General features: G+C 47.7%; 1 protein-coding gene across 8 annotated transcripts in view; it reads left to right on the top strand.

The window, feature by feature from the left end:
• The window catches only part of AGAP1 (ArfGAP with GTPase domain, ankyrin repeat and PH domain 1), a 637,917-nt gene that overhangs the window by 228,752 nt on the left and 391,661 nt on the right, over nucleotides 1–17,504 (top strand). For all 8 annotated transcript variants that reach the window (XM_033229802.1, XM_033229800.1, XM_033229801.1 and 5 more), the window contains 2 exons: nucleotides 12,907–12,992; nucleotides 16,242–16,383. In XM_033229802.1, coding sequence (XP_033085693.1) covers nucleotides 12,907–12,992; nucleotides 16,242–16,383 — 228 coding nt within the window. The remainder of the gene's footprint in view (nucleotides 1–12,906; nucleotides 12,993–16,241; nucleotides 16,384–17,504) is intronic.

Raw genomic sequence — 17,504 nt, 5'->3', positions numbered from 1 at the left:
CGGCTGGGAGCCCGGCAGTGCCTCAGTGGCAGATGTAGCTCATTCCAAGATGTTCCAGAAGCAGGAGGTTCCTGGAAGAACCACTGGGCCTTGGGTGGTCAGCTCAACCTGAGAGCCAGTGACCCCATCCCCCACGAGGATGCTGTAGGGGTGGTCTAGGGGTGGTCTCACCTCTGCCACCTGTGGATGAGAGGCTGGACCCGGTCTTGGTGCTTTCCAGCCCAGGGCGTTGGTCCACTTGGGTATTCTTGGGGACCAAAATCCTAGTTAGGATGGGGACAGGCCTGGAGACAACTTGCTGGCCTCCTTCCATTAAAGCTATTACAGTGTCACCTCAGGATTGTAAGAATTACAGATGCGTTTTCCGGAGTCCCCAGAGTAAAAGGAGTCTGGCAGTTAGAAGAACAAAGTGCATCTGTCAACAAAAGAAATACCAAAGATGAGACTGCAGCAGCGACCTGTCACCTCGTCTGTGTTGCTACTGCCTGAGAACAGAGGTTTTTAGTTTTTTTTAAAGGGTCGTAAACATAAAAACAAGGATACAGCATGCAAGGCCTAAAGTACTTACTTTCTGGCCTTTTATATGGGCAGTTCGCCAGTCCCTACCCTACAGTGTATAAAACCGACGTAGAACAGTCAAATTGCGTAGGATTTCTTGGTTTCTCCATGCAGGCTCATCGAATAGCAACCACCCTTTCTTAGTTTCTTGAAACAAGCACCTTATTTACATTCAGAGAATTATATGTGGACTAACAGCTCATCAGCCCATACTTTTACATACTCACTTCCTGAATTGCATATTGAAAAAGAGAGTTCATGTAAAGGCAATTATTTTTTAATCTAAAGTTACGTTCACATAGGAAGCACTAGCGTAGAGCAATAGGCTCTGAGGGATGAGGAGCCCGTGTGGGCAGCCGAGTAACTGCCGAGGGGCCCCTGAGTGGCACTCTGCTGTCACTTCCTGCCCTCTCTGGATTCTAACACTTGTGCCGTTGTGCATCCATCTCAGGTCACGGTGCCGTTACTTGGTGAGAAAACCTTATTTAAATACCCCAGGTGAAGAGTTAGGCACTTTCTCCAGTTCTGCAATTTTCCTTTGTTTACTTTTTTTTTTTTTTTTTTATTTAAACGAGATAAGGTCTCTGTCACCTGGGCTGGAGTGCAGTGGTGCCATCATAGTTCACTACACCTTGAACTCCTGGGCTCAAGCGATCTACTTGACTTGGCCTCCCAAAGTTCTGGTATTACAGGTGTGAGCCACTGTGCCTGTTTACCCTTTTTATGCTTAAAATAAATGTACAAAATATTAAAAATCATTTTCCTCACAAGAACCAAATGTGTATGACTAAATATGTTAAGCTGACCATGCAGGCTCTCTCAGAGACAGCGGGAGATGCTGAAATATTCAAGCACCACTGCGTTGGTGGGTGTTGGAAGATTTTCAATTAACAGTTTACTTCTTTGGTTGTAAATTCGGTTTTATTGGGTGGGGCCCATCATTATGTGACTATTTTTTTTTCTTCAGAGTGGTGATTGAAAAGCAGCCCCCAATCGTTTTCTCTGAGAGGTGCAGGCTTGAGCCTACCTGCAGCTCACCCCCAACCCCCAGCCCCCAGCCCCCAGCCCGGCTCTCCTTGTCTAACATGAGTTAGTTTGCTTCTCCTGCTGCTCTGGACAATAAACTCCATCAGGGCGGAGACCTTGCCTTGTTCACCCTATTCCTGGCATCAAGGCTGTGTCTGGCATGTTATGGGGCTGGATGTTTGGTGGTGGTTGAGATGACCAGGATGTTCTTGACCTGTGTGGGGTGGTAATGGAGAAACAGGCACAGGCCCTTGTGGTGTAGTTGCAGAAAAGGAGCTCACACTAATAGGAACCAGATTGTATCATCGGCTGAGTGTACAGCAGATGCGTTCCCGTTTGTTATTTTATCACTTGCTTACCTGCAAGCTCTGGTCTGACTTTAGGAACATGCCACACGCTCGGATAAACATGGACTCCTTTACTGGAGATTTGTAGAATCTTGTCCCTAGAGCCATTTGAGAAGCACTTGTCCAAGACATGCTATTTTATAGGCTATTTTGATGTAAAGGAAGAGATGTATCCTGAATCTTCCAGAAAGCATGGAATTACGACTGCATATTAGGAAGAGGCCTGGCTTTCCTATGGGAATTGAACAGAAGACAGATGCATCTCTCATGTTCTAGTTGTTGCAGTTTTGCTTCTTCTGTTGCTAAGCTCTCCCTCCATGTGTGAGTTTCCATTTGGAAATGATGTGGTCATGGTCGTAATGTAGCAGTCGTTCGTTAATTTTTATGAGCCACTTGTGATGTTTGAGGAAGCTGACAGCCGACGTGGATTAGCTCATTTACACCTAGGGAAACGGAGGCACCAGAGGCCACAAGAGATATTCAGGGTCACACTTGGGGAGGCCGAGGCGGGTGGATCACCTGAAGTGAGGAGTTCGAGACCAGCCTGGCCAACGTGGCAAAACCCTGTCTCTACTAAAAACACAAAAATTATCTGGGCATGGTGGTGGGTGCCTGTAATCCCAGCTACTCAGGAGGCTGAGGCTGGTTTTACAGGTGTCAGCCCCCACGCCTGGCCTGTTTTTATTTTAGTTTTTAAAATATGTTATTTGGAAGAGAGAGCTCTTAATAGGTTTTATGTGTTAAGCTGCTAAGTTTTGTTTTTCTCAAAGCTCTTGGAAGTCAAGACGTAAGAAAATTAAATTGTAACTATTGGGCAAGAAACTGTTTTCTCAAACACTAGCTTTTTAGCTTCTTTTCGAGCAGCAATATCATATTTTTTCAAAAATATTGTAAGTATAACTTACTAGTTCAAGTTTATGTATTTGTACATTTGTTGAAGACAGCAATGAAGTTATTTTCATGAACACATATTAGGACCTTCAGGTTTCAGTTTTATATCTGGTTTTTCATCCAGTTAAGTTTGTTTTTGTTTACTTTGTATCAGTAATTCCTGAGCTACTCAGGTAAGTCCTCTCCTTTTTTTTTTTTTTTTTTTTTGGCGGGGAGACACCCAGACTGGAGTGCAGTGGTGTGATCTCGGCTCATCGCAACCTCCACCTTCTGTGTTCAGGCCATCCTCCTGCTTGTGTGCATTCAGAGATGTGCCGAGGGGGTTCAGAAGGACTTCTCCCCACCCTTTCTTTAACCCTTTCTTTATCAACCTACTTGTAATTTCAAGCGCTCTTCAATTAAATAGATCCAGAGTCTTTAAATAATAGGAGTAGCGGGTCTTCAAGAATTCCAAGGTGGGTCAGTAAAAGCAACTGTTCTCATTCCTTGGAAGTTGTCAGATAGAAGCCTTCTAAGTCATGGTAAACATTAAACCCACCATAACATACTTTGAAGAGTCAGCTAGTTAACAGTCCTTACTGCTTACCTGACATGTCACTCATGAGAAGGTTGGATGCCTCCCACAGCTGTGTGCTTGTCTGCATAATTTTCAGGTGCAAACAAATGCAGGCCAAGGTTGTTGAAAGGCCAGTGTGAAGCTGCAGTCTTCCAGCCTAAGCCACAGCAGGTGGGCTCTGCTTTGCACAGGAGTTTACCCATGTGTTCCGTGTTCTTGGTCTCACTTTTATTCAGTAGCACACTTGAGTGCAGGTTTGTTGTTACTGTGATACAGTTTAAAAAAACAGGTGTATATATATATTTTAAAATATCTAAAGCAGACTTTTTTTTTTTTTTTTTAATTATTTTTATTTCGGAGACAGGGTCTCACTCTGTTGCCCAGGCTGGAGTGCGGTGGGGCAGTCATGGCTCACTGCAGCTTCAAACTTCCAGACTCAAGCGATCCTCCTGCCTCAGCCTCCTTAGTAGCTGGGACTACAGGCCTGTGCCACCATGCCTGGCAAAATTTTAAATTTTTTATAGAGTCGGTCTCATTGTGTTGCCAGGGCTGGTTTTAAATTCCTGAGCTCAAGCGCTTCTCGCACCTTGGCCTCCTAAAGCCCGGGGATTATGACAGGCATCAGCCACCGCACCCGGCCCTGGAGCCAGTTTTGAACTCGCTGATGCCTCCTTGGAAAAATGCTCCTTGGAACTCACTTTGAAACCCTGCTGCTCAGAGGTCTTGCAGCCAATAAGAACCCCGCCCCCCACCTCGGCCAGCGTGTGCTGTTTTTCCCCAGACCTCGGTTTTCTCATCTTGAAAGCTGTGAATCTGTGTCACATTGTCCTGGGATATCGCGTGCACTTTTGATCTGCGGATTCAGATCTTTCTGCGTCTCAGGAACATTCCTTTGTCTTTTATCTTCGAATAGTCTTTGAGTCCTTTTGTTGGGGATGTGTTGTCAGAGATACCATTTATCCTTTTGTTTAGGTCCGTTTGTCAATGAACTTCTCTCTTAAATACTTTACCTCTGTCTTTTTAATCTCATTGACTGTGTCTGTTTCAAGCCGTTCTTTCAGCCTTGTCTCTCCTGCTCCTTACTTTTTCTAATTTTATTCCTCAGTTCCCCAAATGCTGTTTTGATCCTCAGATCTGGACGTTTCCATTTTATCTCATGTTGTTTCAAATTCTCATCCTGGAGTTTCTCGTCTCACGGAATGGCTGTTCTTTCTTAAGTCACATTGGAGTGGGAAGCGGTTTAAGGGACTTCCTTCTGCTTTCTGAGTTTTGTTTTCTTCTCCATTGTTGCTTTGTTTCTCTTCTGTTCCCTTCCCTCCTTCCTATTCCCAAGCCTCTCCCACCTTCCTGTTTTCCCTGCTGGGGAGCCTTTGCATTATGTTCCCAGCCCTGCTCTTCAGCCTTCTGGGCTTGGACCTCTCTTCCCAGACGTTGTCTTGACCGAGACTGACGCTGACCACTGGAAGGGTTCTCCCTCATTCTGAGTCAGATCTGGGCTGTTGGGAGCCTCTCACCGCCCTGCTTCCGGTGGTGGGAGAAGGTGAGGGAGAGGAGATGCTGTCATCCTGAGTGTCCCGGATGAGATGGGCTGGACCATTCTGTCCACATTCCCATTTGCTGGAGCTCAGCCACCTCTCCCAGCCAGCTGCAGGGGCGTTTGGGGGCATCTGTCTAGTGTCACTGCCCATGCTGCGGGACCTGAGACTGGATGCCGTTCTTCCAGAGATCCCAGGATTTGCTGAACATCCATGCCCTGCCATCCCTCTGTAGTCAGAGGGAGCTGCCTCCCGTTGAAGGAGTCTGCCCTTCATTAGGGACCAGAGCTCTGCTCTTCCTGGGAATTTACCACCTCCTCTTCCAGGTTCCCTTCACCTGTCCTGGGGGGTGGGAGGAATGTATCATCGTTCCCCTTGAGGTGCCCCCCTGCGTGGCTCACTTCTCCCACTCACCAGGCACCGCTGGCATCTTCTTCGCCTCCAGAGAGCCTCTGCCAGGCCATTCACTTCCAAGGCTTTGTCATTTCCATTCCTCAGTCAGGAGACCAAAAAGATGAGGCCACGGCTGCCCCTTCTGTTTCTTCCCTGCACACTTTGGGGTGGAGTGGTGGGGTACTGATGGCTCAGGAGAGACGAGGAGCCTCCGCTCAGCTCCAATCTTCCTTTTCGTTCCTTAGAGCCTGCATTTTTTGAGGTCTATTATGTTAAGCTGTGCCCTTTTTCCTGTTGGATGGTGAAGTCCCTTCCTTCGGGCTTTCATGTTTCCCCCTTGCTTTATTAGGAAAAGAGGAAAGAAAATTCAGTTACAGTGAAGTTCTTATCCGCTGTCTTAACCTGGAGTTTGGCTTTTTTCTTTTTCTGTGTTCCTTTAGTACCTTGCTTAGATCTGGGTTAAATAAAACCGTGAGAGACCGTGGCCTGCCCAGGAAAATCGTGTGTTAAGTGCCCCACTTCACTGCGGGTCAGAACCCCGGCATGTTTCCCCCCCCTGGAAATAGTCAGCAGTCCGCACGTGTGGGGTCCTCACTCACTGCTGGTACCTTTGTAGAGTAGTTACTTTTTATTATACAATGTAAGTTTTAAAAAAACAAGTTGAGAGAGGAAGTGAAATCTGATTTGGCTAAATTTTGTAAACAAAGATGTTACCAGTAAAACCTTTTTCCCAGTGTATAAATAAATATGTGGTCCAAAATTCCTTTTAAATGTCACAATACGAAACTTTTCCAAAACCCCAACATTGGTAACTGACTTCAGTATTTTTATCCAAGTTAAACGAGCCAAATTAATTTTTTACAAATTTCTGGCGCATTCATGATTGAAATTTTAAGTCTTCTAGGGAAAAACAAGGGCCTGTGGTCCTTTCCAAGGCATCCATCTCACCCCACTTGTTAAAAATAATCAGGGAACAATCCAGTTTGCAGATTTTCTCCCGATGTCATGATGGCACTCAGCAACAAAGAATATTGTAGATGAATTTTGAAAATGTTTTCCTGGAAGAAATCCCAAACACATGGCCGGAAGGAACCCAGGACCTGCCAGCCATGCTCCGCCTGTCTCTCCCGTCCAGTCTGAACCGCACAGCGTTGGGCGGTTGACGAGGCGTGGCCAGCTTGCACCTGCTGAAAGAACCGGGTGGCTCCACTGCATCTTGATCAGACACTGCATGAGGTCCCTCCCCTCTCTAATGGCAAAGGGAAACAGTGGGTTCTACACATGCAGCTTTGAAGTCAAGAGTCATTTTCATCCTTAGCTCAGGCATAAAGAAAAATAATAATAATAAAACATTTTAAAACACTTTAAAAAGATAAAAATCAACAGTAGAAAATGAAAGTTACAGATAGGTGTCTTTTTAGTTTCCTAAGCACAGTGATGATTGTTGGAGCTGAAGGCAGAGACCACCCTTCCCCGAGTGTGAGTGGAGTAAGGATAAGATAGTCCCGCCTCTCTGCGTGTTTGATGTTGACCCTGTGAGTGCTGCAAAACCCAGCAAACACGGAGGCTGCTGGCTTTGTTTCTGTAGGGCTTGTCTTAGCAGAAGTTCACATGGAAAGAGAGGGAGGGGTAAGAAGCAGTCAGAGCGTCTGGATTGGAGTCTTGGTCCTGCCGCGTGCTGGCTGTGGAGCTCTTGCTCTGTGTCTGAACTCCTTTTCCTCCTGCGTGGATTTGGGCGTCGCCAGTGATGTTTGCATCATAAGACGGGGTGAGGGATAACGGGGATGATGTGGGAAAACAAGTGCTTTGTAGACGACGGCTTTGGAAAGCACACTGTCGTTGCCATAGCTGTCGCTTGGAGGACTGTTAATGATACGTTGATAGCTTTCAGTTCAATTAGCCAAAATGACAGAAATACCAAACATCTGTTGCAGTGTTGACTCCCAAAAGAGCCCTTTTTTTTGGAACGGGAAAGTTCAGTTTTCTTTTTTTTTTCTGAAAGCAGAAATGACAGCATAGATGATCCCCCTCTCCGATGGCTCTCTGTGTAGACCGCACTTGTGTTGAAGAGGCTCCGCTGTAGCTCCACCTCGCGTGAGTGCAGAAACTCGAAGGAACCCGCTTGTTTTATTTCCCCCCGCAGCCCACATTTAAAACTGGTTCTCATATTGTGAGACCAGGATTCAGAGAAATAATCACGAAAGGCTAGGAGGACTTAGAAAAAGGTATTTAAAAACAAGAGGGCAGCTGTATCCTTTTCTTCCTGGTGTGCTATTCATTCACGGCGAACACATCCACTTCAGCATCTTGGTGGAAATAACTCAGTTCCACCTTCCATACACTTTTCTCTCTGCAGTGTGGGATTCAGGGAAAAATTAAGACCTCGACTCACTTACAAATACAAGCTCAAGGGCAAACCAAGGCTCCCAGTGCAGTTTCCACATGTTCTGGGAACCCTGAAGACTTGCCTTGGGGTGAAACAGAAACCTAATACATTGTACTTGAAGTTGAGTTCAGACAAGAAGACAGTACTGCCGTATCCCCAAGTAACTCAGATGAGATAAGAGCACTCCATTCTGCTTTAAACTCAGTACAGAAAGCCAAGCCCAGAAAGGATGCAGGTTCTGTTCTCACCTCCCTCTGCTCTAGGCTGAGGATTCCATGTGATGCTGTTTACCTCCGGTGACATCCCTGTGTCTTGGAGAAGCACAGATTTCAGTGAGACTGGGACTCTGTTTTCCCCTCTCACTGAGATGCGGTCACAGCTGCCCAGCAACCTGGTTCCACCTTAGGGTCAGGCAGCTGTGGCTGATCTGTCTGGTTCCTCAGCCTGGGGGTGCCCGCCGTTGGGAGGTGCTGCGGTTCCAGGGTGGACACTTGCCCTGCCTGCAGAGCTCGCCTAGCACCTGTTCACAGGTGTGCCTGGGCCAGATGCGTGTCTGACAGGGACGTCAGATTTGGAGAGACTGAAAACCCTTTTTGAGAATGAAGTTATCCTGATACGATTTAATGTTATGTCAACATAATTGGCAGCAGAGAAGATTGCACATCCCTCATGGCAGATCTGTCACATGGGCCATGGGCGAAGCTGTGTGCATCGGGTGCTGGGAGGATCCAGGTGGGCAAAACAGACCTGCAGGAAAATACGTGGAAACGGGAACAAAATAGGCATTTAAAAAGCGACATTCAGCTTGAAACTGGATGAGAATTTGGTGATATCCTCTAAAATTTTGGTGGAAAAAAGATCTCCCTTTGGGAGGCTGAGGCAGGTGGACCGCTTGAGCCCAGGAGTTCAAGACTAGCCTGGGCAACATAATGAGGCCCCATCTCATTTATCCAGGTATGCCGGCGCGTGTCCGTGGGCCTGGCTACTTGGGAGGCTGAGGTGGGAGGATCTCTTGAGCCTAGGCAGTCGAGGTTGCAGTGAGCCTGTCTGTGCCACCGCACTCCAACGTAGGCAACAGAGTGAGACTGTGTCTCAGAACACACACACACACACACACACACACACACACAAACAACAACAACAACAATGAAAATCTAATGACTGGGATGAGATCTGATGAAATGGTGGGGTTGAATTTAAAATGATGCGAGTGGTGGTGCCGGCAGAATACCAGCTTGTTGCCAACCATGCTGTCATCCTAAGGCTCTCCTTCTGTGGTTAAAGTGGTTCAAGTGCAGAAAATGAATTTTAAAGTGTTACCTACCTGCCAGCCCAGGCTTCTCAAGGCCCAGTGGTCCTATTGAGCTGAGCCTGCTCCTATCAGTAGTGCCCTGCAGGACCTTTTGAAAACGTCCCCAGTAAAGACACTCTTGAATTCTTACAACCTGGTTGCTTGAGCATCTGGCTGACTTTTATCTTATTATTCACCTTTGGGTTTGTGGCAAATACTTAGCAGTATTTAATTTTTGCTTTCTAAGGGTAATACAAAAAAAAAGCATGCAAATCAATTACCAGTATCTAGTGTTTGAAACTGTAAAATGCTGAAAAGAACTGTTAATTTTACTCTGTATCTGGGGAGGGAAATGTAAACCGACTTTAGGATTCGAAGAGACCTTGCTGATGAGAGAAGGAATCACTGCTGCTTTTAGAGGCAATGAAAGTTGGGCCTGGAGTCCTTTGCTTGAGGTTACAAAGCCAGAGACTGTAGAAGAGCAGAAGCGAGAAGGCTCAGTGCCCTTCTAGGGAAGCTTTTGTAACTTGAATGTTGTGATTCAGCCACCTGGAAGCTTCTTCACTTGTGAACGTGACTCTGCAAAAACACGTTAGAGGAAGCAAAGGAGAGGATGGACGTGAAATCCGTCCTGCGTGTACTCACCTGAATGCAGCGGGGAGGGGGTCATCTGCCAAGGCGTCATGGTCATTCCACGAGAGCTGGGTGGTGACACTCCCCAAGTTCCCATTCCCAGGGAGGTAGGCAGCCAAGGGACACTGGCATTGCAGGGCCCCTGGGACAGGCTCCACGCCTCCCTTCTTGCTCTGGAGGTGACACAGTCTAGTGACTGAGGAATGGGACCTGGGGCCAGCGTGCCTCGGCGAGACGAAGCTTCATCAAAGTTGAACCCTAGGATTCATCTAGCAGGGAAGGGCCTTCCACGCACTCTTGTATCTGGGGTGGCCGTCAGAGGGCAGGACTGGAGCCAGGGCCCTGTAGGGCAATCAGCGTCCGGAGGGCACAGAGGAGCACATGTGGGGCTCAGGACACAGGGTCAGGACTATGTCGCGGTGCGGTCCCTCTGCTGTGCTGTATGTTAGGGGAAGGAGGAGCCAAGGCCGGGAGTGGGCGCGGACAGGTGGGAAATTTGTGCAGAAACCTAGCGAAGAAGTGTAGACGATTTCAGTGAATGTGAGAGGCAGGGAAGAAGAGCGGAGGGATATGAAAATGCTTGGGGATGAGATAAGTGGGGTGGGGGTGATGAGGATACCTGTTCACTGAGCTCTCTGTCCTAAGCAGGATTCAAGTGCTTTTCATGCATTAACTCATTAAAGAAGGCTCTGTTTACCCTCATTTCACAGGTGAGGAAACTGAGGCACCGAGCAGTTGAGTTATTTGCCGCAGGTCACCCAGCTAGGAAGGGCTAGACAGGGATTTGAACCTGGTGGGCTGCTACCTGGGGCCATGCACAGATCAGGGCATGAAGGAGATTTTTCTCCAAATAAAGAGTAACAGATTGCCTTTTCAAATGTTCTTTTTCTTTTTCTTTTTTTCTTTTTATTATTTTTTTTTTTTTTCAGACACAGTCTTAGGCTGGAGCAGTGGCACAATCTTGGCTCACTGCAACCTCCGCCTCCCAGGTTCAAGCAATTCTCCAGTCTCAGCCTCCCAAGTAGCTGGGATTACAGGCACCAGCCACCCCACCTGGCTGATTTTTGTATTTTTAGTAGAGACAGGGTTTCACCATGTTGGTCAGGCTGGTCTCGAACTCCTGACCTCAGGTGATCCACCTGCCTTGGCCTCCCAAAGTGCTGGGATTACAGGTGTGAGCCACCGCATCCAGCCTCAAATGTTATTTTTCTTAAAAGGGTCACATTTGATTCATGTCTCCAAGATATAGCAGGTTTCCAGCATCTCTTTTTAAAAAGTTTTTTTAAAGAGGAATAATATTGCTATCACTGTTGCAGATTTTTGTGTCGTAAGCAGGTTTATTCAATGTTAAATATGACTTTTATAAAAACAGGTTAAAAGAACCTTGGCAGAAATTTCAAGTAAGACCAGGCTGGGTACTGTTCAGAGTGCTTTGTGTCAACTTGTTACTCCTCACCTGCTAGGACATCATCCCCTTTGCATCTGGGGACACTGAGGTGGGGAGAGGTGAGGCGAGGCTACACAGCTGTGTGTGGCAGAGCCAGGGTTCAGGCAGAGCTAGATCAGTATCGGGGTCTGGGGGCGACCGTCTGCATCAGCTTCACATACGTGGGGACGTCCACCTGGGTCAGATGTTTCCCAGGTTGTTTCATGATGACAAGAGCTCTGCTAGAAAAGCAGTTTCCTTTTTGCCTATGAGCACTCTCGATTCAGGGACCCTGAGTCTTTGGGCCCCTCGTGCAGCTGGGCCTCACCCTGTCTGGACCCGGCGCCCTGACTGGCCCGGCTCTGTCCCCTGCTAATGGACCTCAGCCTGACCGTTTCCAGCAGGCCCCACCCTCTTGTTTCAGTGATGGGGGGACAGCAAAAGGAGAGTTTATCTGCTTTAATATCAAAAGGTTTTCTTCATTGTTGTGTTATTGAGTGAACTGAACAGCAGATTTATTTGCTTTAGCAAATGCAGCTGCCTGTGATGGTGGCGTAGGTGTTGAGTGTGAGCACACGAGTGCGGCGGGAGTTTGCGGGAACGGGCCAGTACCCCAGTCAGCCCTCTGTGGCCTCAGAGGGTAGCTGCCTGTCTGGAGGGCCTCGGACACTTTCCGGCTGGGATGGGTACTCCGATTTTTTGCCTCTCGGACACTGATGTGGTTCAGACCCAGGATTCTAGGAGGGAAGGCTCCTGTCGCAGGGGAGGGAATCAGATGTGTCTCTGGGCGGCAGAGGAGCTGGCAGGTAGCCTCTGGGCTCTGACAGCGTTGTCCTCTGGATCCAGTGATGTGGGGTTTAGACAGGGTTTCTGGAAGACATCCGCACAGAGGAGCAGAAGAGGAGAGCTAGGAACTGGTGCGTGCCTTCCCCTCTCTAAAACGAGAGTTCCGAATCCCTGTGAGGGTCCCCTAGCGTGCTCTCAGAGCCCAGGATCTGGAGGGGGCGTCTGTCGTTGGAGAAGGCAGAGGAGCCAGGGTGGAGTCCTTCCTGCTGCCGAGGAGGAGCAGGGCTGGCCTAGAGGGCCGGCTGGGCACTGCAGCAACCTTGTACCATCCCCTCCTGAGAGCATCAGGGGCCGGGACATCCAGGGTAGCACTGGGCCCCTCATGCCCGTCCCCCTCCTCGTGGTCTCCTCTGTTCCTGCAGGGTCCCGGTGGTCTCCCGTTAACCCCACGTGGTCTCTAACGCCTTCTGTCAGCTGCTGCTCTGCTGTCTCCACGTGTGTGGAGGTCCCATCCAGTAGTTTCTGTCTAACCCGTGTGTAGTAGTGAAGCGTCCCTCCCCTAATTGTGGCCTGTGACTCTGGAAACACCATTCTCATGATGTTCTGTGTCTCCCTTTCAAGAACTGGGTTTCTCTTGAGGAGAATACAGGTTCTCGGCCCTGTCATTTACCAAGAGCTTGCAGATCAGGCACCTGTTAAGCATGAAAAATTTGTTTCAGTTTCGTGAACCCAACAAGAGAATGACAATTTTGATGTTCTCTGTTTCCCAGTGAGTGAGAATTCCTGAATTTACATAGAAAGCCCACATGAAAAGTCCACACTTCTTGGCCACGAGTGACTGGCATTGCGAAGGAGGCTGTGCCTTCTAACTGGAAACGCACACGAGTTCTTACAGACGAACATTTAAATCTGAGTTCAGCTCTGTTAAAATTCAGCGTTTGCTGGCGACATCCTAAATCCTTAGTTGCCTCCAGGGCGACAGCCTAGGGTGTATTTTTCCACAAGCGAAGCCCACGTCTGTCTGCCCTCCTCACTCTCTGCTGTTCTTGTGTAACGAGATGTTTTGTGTGTGTGGCAGGTGGCAGGTTCAAGAAAGAGATTGTCGTTGACGGACAGAGCTATCTGCTGCTGATTAGAGATGAAGGGGGCCCCCCGGAGGCGCAGGTGAGTATATGCAGACGACCCAAGCCAGCTCTTTTTCCCTTTGTTTTCTAAGGTCTCATTCAACACGTGCTTCTAGAAATCAGTGAAGTGCTTTCCAAAAAGGTGGAAGTCCCATAAAAAATGTTTCCTGTCACTGCCTTTTTTCTCATCTCTAAGAAGCTAAGTCTTCCCCTCCCCCTCCCCCCCGGACTAAATCCTACAGAGAAGTTGGGTGTGTATGGTAGCTTTTCACTTTCTGTGTTTTTAAAAAGGCAGGAAACGCACCCTCTGCCCTGGCTGGGGAACCCAGTGGAAATGACATCTGGACATGTCTGTAGTTTGGTTTGTGTTTTGGCCTTTGCCTTTGAGTGGTGTGATCTCTAGAGCAGTGAGATGTGGAGAGCTTGCTGGGTGGAATTTGGAGTCTCATCTTCTCTGTCTCTGCTAACCATAGGCGTTGGCGCCTCTGTGCCTCCCTGGCCTTGGCCCAAGCAAGGCGGTCTCCCCCGAAAGCTGGTATGAAGCATATGATGATTTCTTTGGAAGTTCCTGGAAAGATGAACATTCTGGAAATAACAAAGCACGCGTGTGGAAGATCTCTTTTTTTGGTTTCTTTAACCTGCTTTGTTTTACTTGAAGCGTAATTTACCGAGTACACACTTGAAAGGAGCCAGGAGCTAGTAAATGCACACTGAATGTCAAAGATTTTCTTGGCGTTATCTCCTGGACCTGTCTTTTTGTGAACATGCAGCATAGGATTGTAAGATGATGACAGTGAAAGATATTGAATACAGGACTTCTGAGGCCTCAGGTCTAGTACTCCACACATTGGAGGGCTGTGTGGTTAGACAGAGATGCCACAGATGTGCCATGTGCCATTGACTCTAAAACATCAGTGACCGTAGGATGTACCAATATTCAAAGGGAGGATGCTGCCAATTGAACTGTGAAACAGCCGCAATAATTAGGTGCATTCTGATTTCAAAGATGTTAAAGTGTGTAACATTTTGTTTCTTAGCATTGATACCATATGCTGATCATAATAAGGAAAGAGCTTGAAGACATGTTAAAAGTGAAAACTTAGTTGCAAAGCAGTTTGAGCCCATGTTCAGTGACCATCTGGTAGTTTATAGTAAGGCAGGGCTAAGTTAGAGGTCTGACTGATAGGATCCTAGGTTTGTGATGCTGATGAAAGTCAGCTCTTTCTTAGTCCCACTGAGGATATAGGACTGGGTTCTGCTGCAAAGGAACTCTTGAATGCAAGGGCCCTCCTGTGGCTGGTGATCGGAGAAAGAAGTAGGTAACATTTAGAATCACCTGAGTTTATTTTCCGTTTTCCCCAGCATGTAAATGTTTTGAGTGACTGGAAACAAGCTTTTTTCTCCACGATTAAGGAGCAAGTCTTAGCAGTATATGAAGCACAAAATTGAATATGAAGCACGAAAGCTTATATATATAGAAAAATCTACAGAAGAGGCTCACACCTGTAATCCGAGCACTTTGGGAAGCTCAGGCAAGCGGATCACCTGACGTCGGGAATTCAAGACCAGCCTGGCCAACATGGTGAAACCCCGTTTCTACTGAAAATACAAAAAGTAGCCAGGCGTGGTGACGTGTACCTATAATCCCAGCTACTTGGGAGGCTGAGGCAGCAGAATCGCTTAAACCTAGAAGGAGGTGGTTGCAGTGAGCCGAGATCTCACCACTGCACTCCAGCCTGGGCGACAGAGTGAGACTTTGTCTCAAAAAACAAAAAACTCCCAAAGCATAGTTTCAGTTTTCTGATGGTGAACATGTTAGAGTGGGGGGTTATGTATTGGGTACCTCACACACAAGGAGCGTGGAAGTCAGAATGCACCCTTAGGAGATGACGGCCACGGTGCATGTTTCCTCCGGGTGGATGTTCAAATGGGCTTCAGCCATGGGTTTGGGAACTGAGGTCTGGTTCCGGTCAGCCAGCGCTCTTCAGGGCGCAGGGGGAGTCTGCTCCTCCCGCTTGTTTGGAAGAGACAGGAAGAGCCTTCCTCAAGGCAGAGAAGAGGAAAAGGAGATGCCTTTCATCAGTCTAGGTCCTGCTGCACTGCTGCACTCTGTGGGAGCTGCTATCGCAGTCTTCCCAGGTCTCTCCCAGCCTTCTTTGTTTTCAAGTCCTCGTTCTCATTTAATTTTGTATTTATCATTAGAACTTTGGGTTAAGTTTTCTCATGTAAACGTTTTACATATAACTGAATACACTTTTCACTTATATGCGGAAGTCAGAGTTTAACCCATTAAAAACTTCCCCCAAATGTATTAGAGGTGATTACCTTGGCCATAAAAACCTATCTAGGAACTACAGCTGCTTCTAGAGAGAAAGGAAACAGGATACATTTCGGTTTTGTTTTTCAAATTTCCGCTTGGAAGGAGAAGGATCTTTGTTGCCTGATAGACCTGATGTCAGATTTGCTGAGCCAGTTGCAGTGAGTGTGGGAAGCGTCTGCCCTGCAGGGAGGCTGCACTCACTCAGCTCCAGTTTTGCAAGATGGTTATTAGTACTAACTGAGGCATGAATATATGCCTGACAGCGTGGGTATTTGTCAGAAAGAGGATGCGATGTAGGTTAAACTGGCAAGACAAGAATCAAATGAGTACAGCACAGCAAGAACAAAATGGCAAGAGTCAGGCTTTCTTCCCTAAGTTTTGTTAATTTCCCTGAAAATAAATAGTCATTTTCTTGCAGGGGTGCTGCAGGAGTTCAGCCAGGGTTGAGCCTAGGTTGAGTCTTTACCCTTCATCAGAGTAGGCCGGCTGCTGCGGTAGCGAGTGGGGAGGACTGTGGGGTGGGGAGGTTCTGAGCAGGCTGAGGGGTCCAGCAAGGCTTCCTTAAGAGGTTGAGAGTACAGTGGAAAGCCTCGGGGTTTGAGAGGCTCTGGCAGGAAGTGGGGCTGGCCGCCTGTCTGCGGGGCCGTCTTGGCTGGTCGGGGCAGCAGGTGGACAGGCCAGGAGCATGAGGACCGCGGGGAGACTGTGTGGTTTGTGTCCTCTGAAGACAGAGCGTCTTGAGTGGGAACAGAATGAAGGCCCCATTCCCGAGGGGAACACCGCCCACGGTGTGCTCAGGAGGAGGACGTTGGTGCCGTGACAGTGTGGGACAGTGACAGTCAAGTCAGGCACCCAGCACACGACCGAGGGGATTCCTGCAGTCCCTGCTGCCCGCCACCGTCCAGACGTCTGTTCTTAATTAAGCCTTCTCACTCAGCTCCTGCTCTCCTCCTCTTCTTCTCTCCCTAGTTTGCCATGTGGGTGGACGCTGTTATATTTGTCTTCAGCTTGGAGGATGAAATAAGTTTCCAGACTGTTTACCACTACTACAGTCGAATGGCCAACTATCGGAACACGAGCGAGGTTCCTCTGGTTCTGGTGGGAACCCAGGGTGAGTGATGCTCGTGTGTAGGTTGTTTTGAGAGGATTCTAACAGTTACGTATTTTCAGTATGGGGGAGTTTTAAAAATGCTTTTAAAAAGGAAAAATTGCCTACTGAACGCTCACTTTTTTGGGAAAAATCGTGAAACTGAAATGATCACATTTCCTGATTGGATTTTATGGTGGAACCACTCATTTAACAACCTGAAAACAACACACACACACATATCCTAGGTGCTTTAGGAAAAATAAATCTATTTTCCCTTGTTTTCTGGGGAGAAAAAAATATATGTGTGTGTGTGTGTGTGTGTGTGTGTGTGTATGTTTTGTGTATAAACATATATAGCCAAATACATATATTGTTTTCTGCTGTATTTTAATTCTGCGTTCTATGAAATGATTTATAAACAATCTATTAAAGCTTATCTTTCAGTGCATCTTGAAAATAGTGCTGATTTTCTTTTTTTTTTTTTTCTTTTGAGACGGAGTCTCGCTCTGTCGCCCGGGCTGGAGTGCAGTGGCCAGATCTCAGCTCACTGCAAGCTCCGCCTCCCGGGTTTACGCCATTCTCCTGCCTCAGCCTCCCGAGTAGCTGGGACTACAGGCGCCGCCACCTCGCCCGGCTAGTTTTTTGTAGTAGTTTTTAGTAGAGACGGGGTTTCACAGTGTTAGCCAGGATGGTCTCGATCTCCTGACCTCGTGATCCGCCCATCTCGGCCTCCCAAAGTGCTGGGATTACAGGCTTGAGCCACCGCGCCCGGCCTTACAGTGCTGATTTTCAACATAGAGCAGTTCCGTTTATTAAGTTCTACTTGTCACCGTCTTGTGATCTGTATCTCATATTTAATCTAGCAGGCGCCTCAGAGAGCGTAGAATTATGCTGGGCACGTTTCTTGTTTTCCATCAGGTCACTTCACGCTTGGTCTGTTAGTAGAGTGGCTGTCACATGGACTGAGGCACAGCATCCTCGTTCTTGATCACAGACCCATGGCTGTGCTGGGGTCTGCCACTAGGGTCTACGATGTCACATAGGATGTTTTTAAAAGTCAGGTGGAGGTTAGCTTTAAAACTGCTTTGTCAGAAATACGGGTAACTGACAAATGATCCCGTCAGGAAAAATTGTATATCCCT

Source organism: Trachypithecus francoisi, unplaced genomic scaffold, assembly GCF_009764315.1.
Source record: "Trachypithecus francoisi isolate TF-2019V2 unplaced genomic scaffold, Tfra_2.0 Lachesis_group13, whole genome shotgun sequence".
NCBI lineage: Eukaryota > Metazoa > Chordata > Mammalia > Primates > Cercopithecidae > Trachypithecus > Trachypithecus francoisi.
Note: the sequence above shows the minus strand (reverse complement) of the source record. Positions and strands in the feature narration are given on the sequence as shown.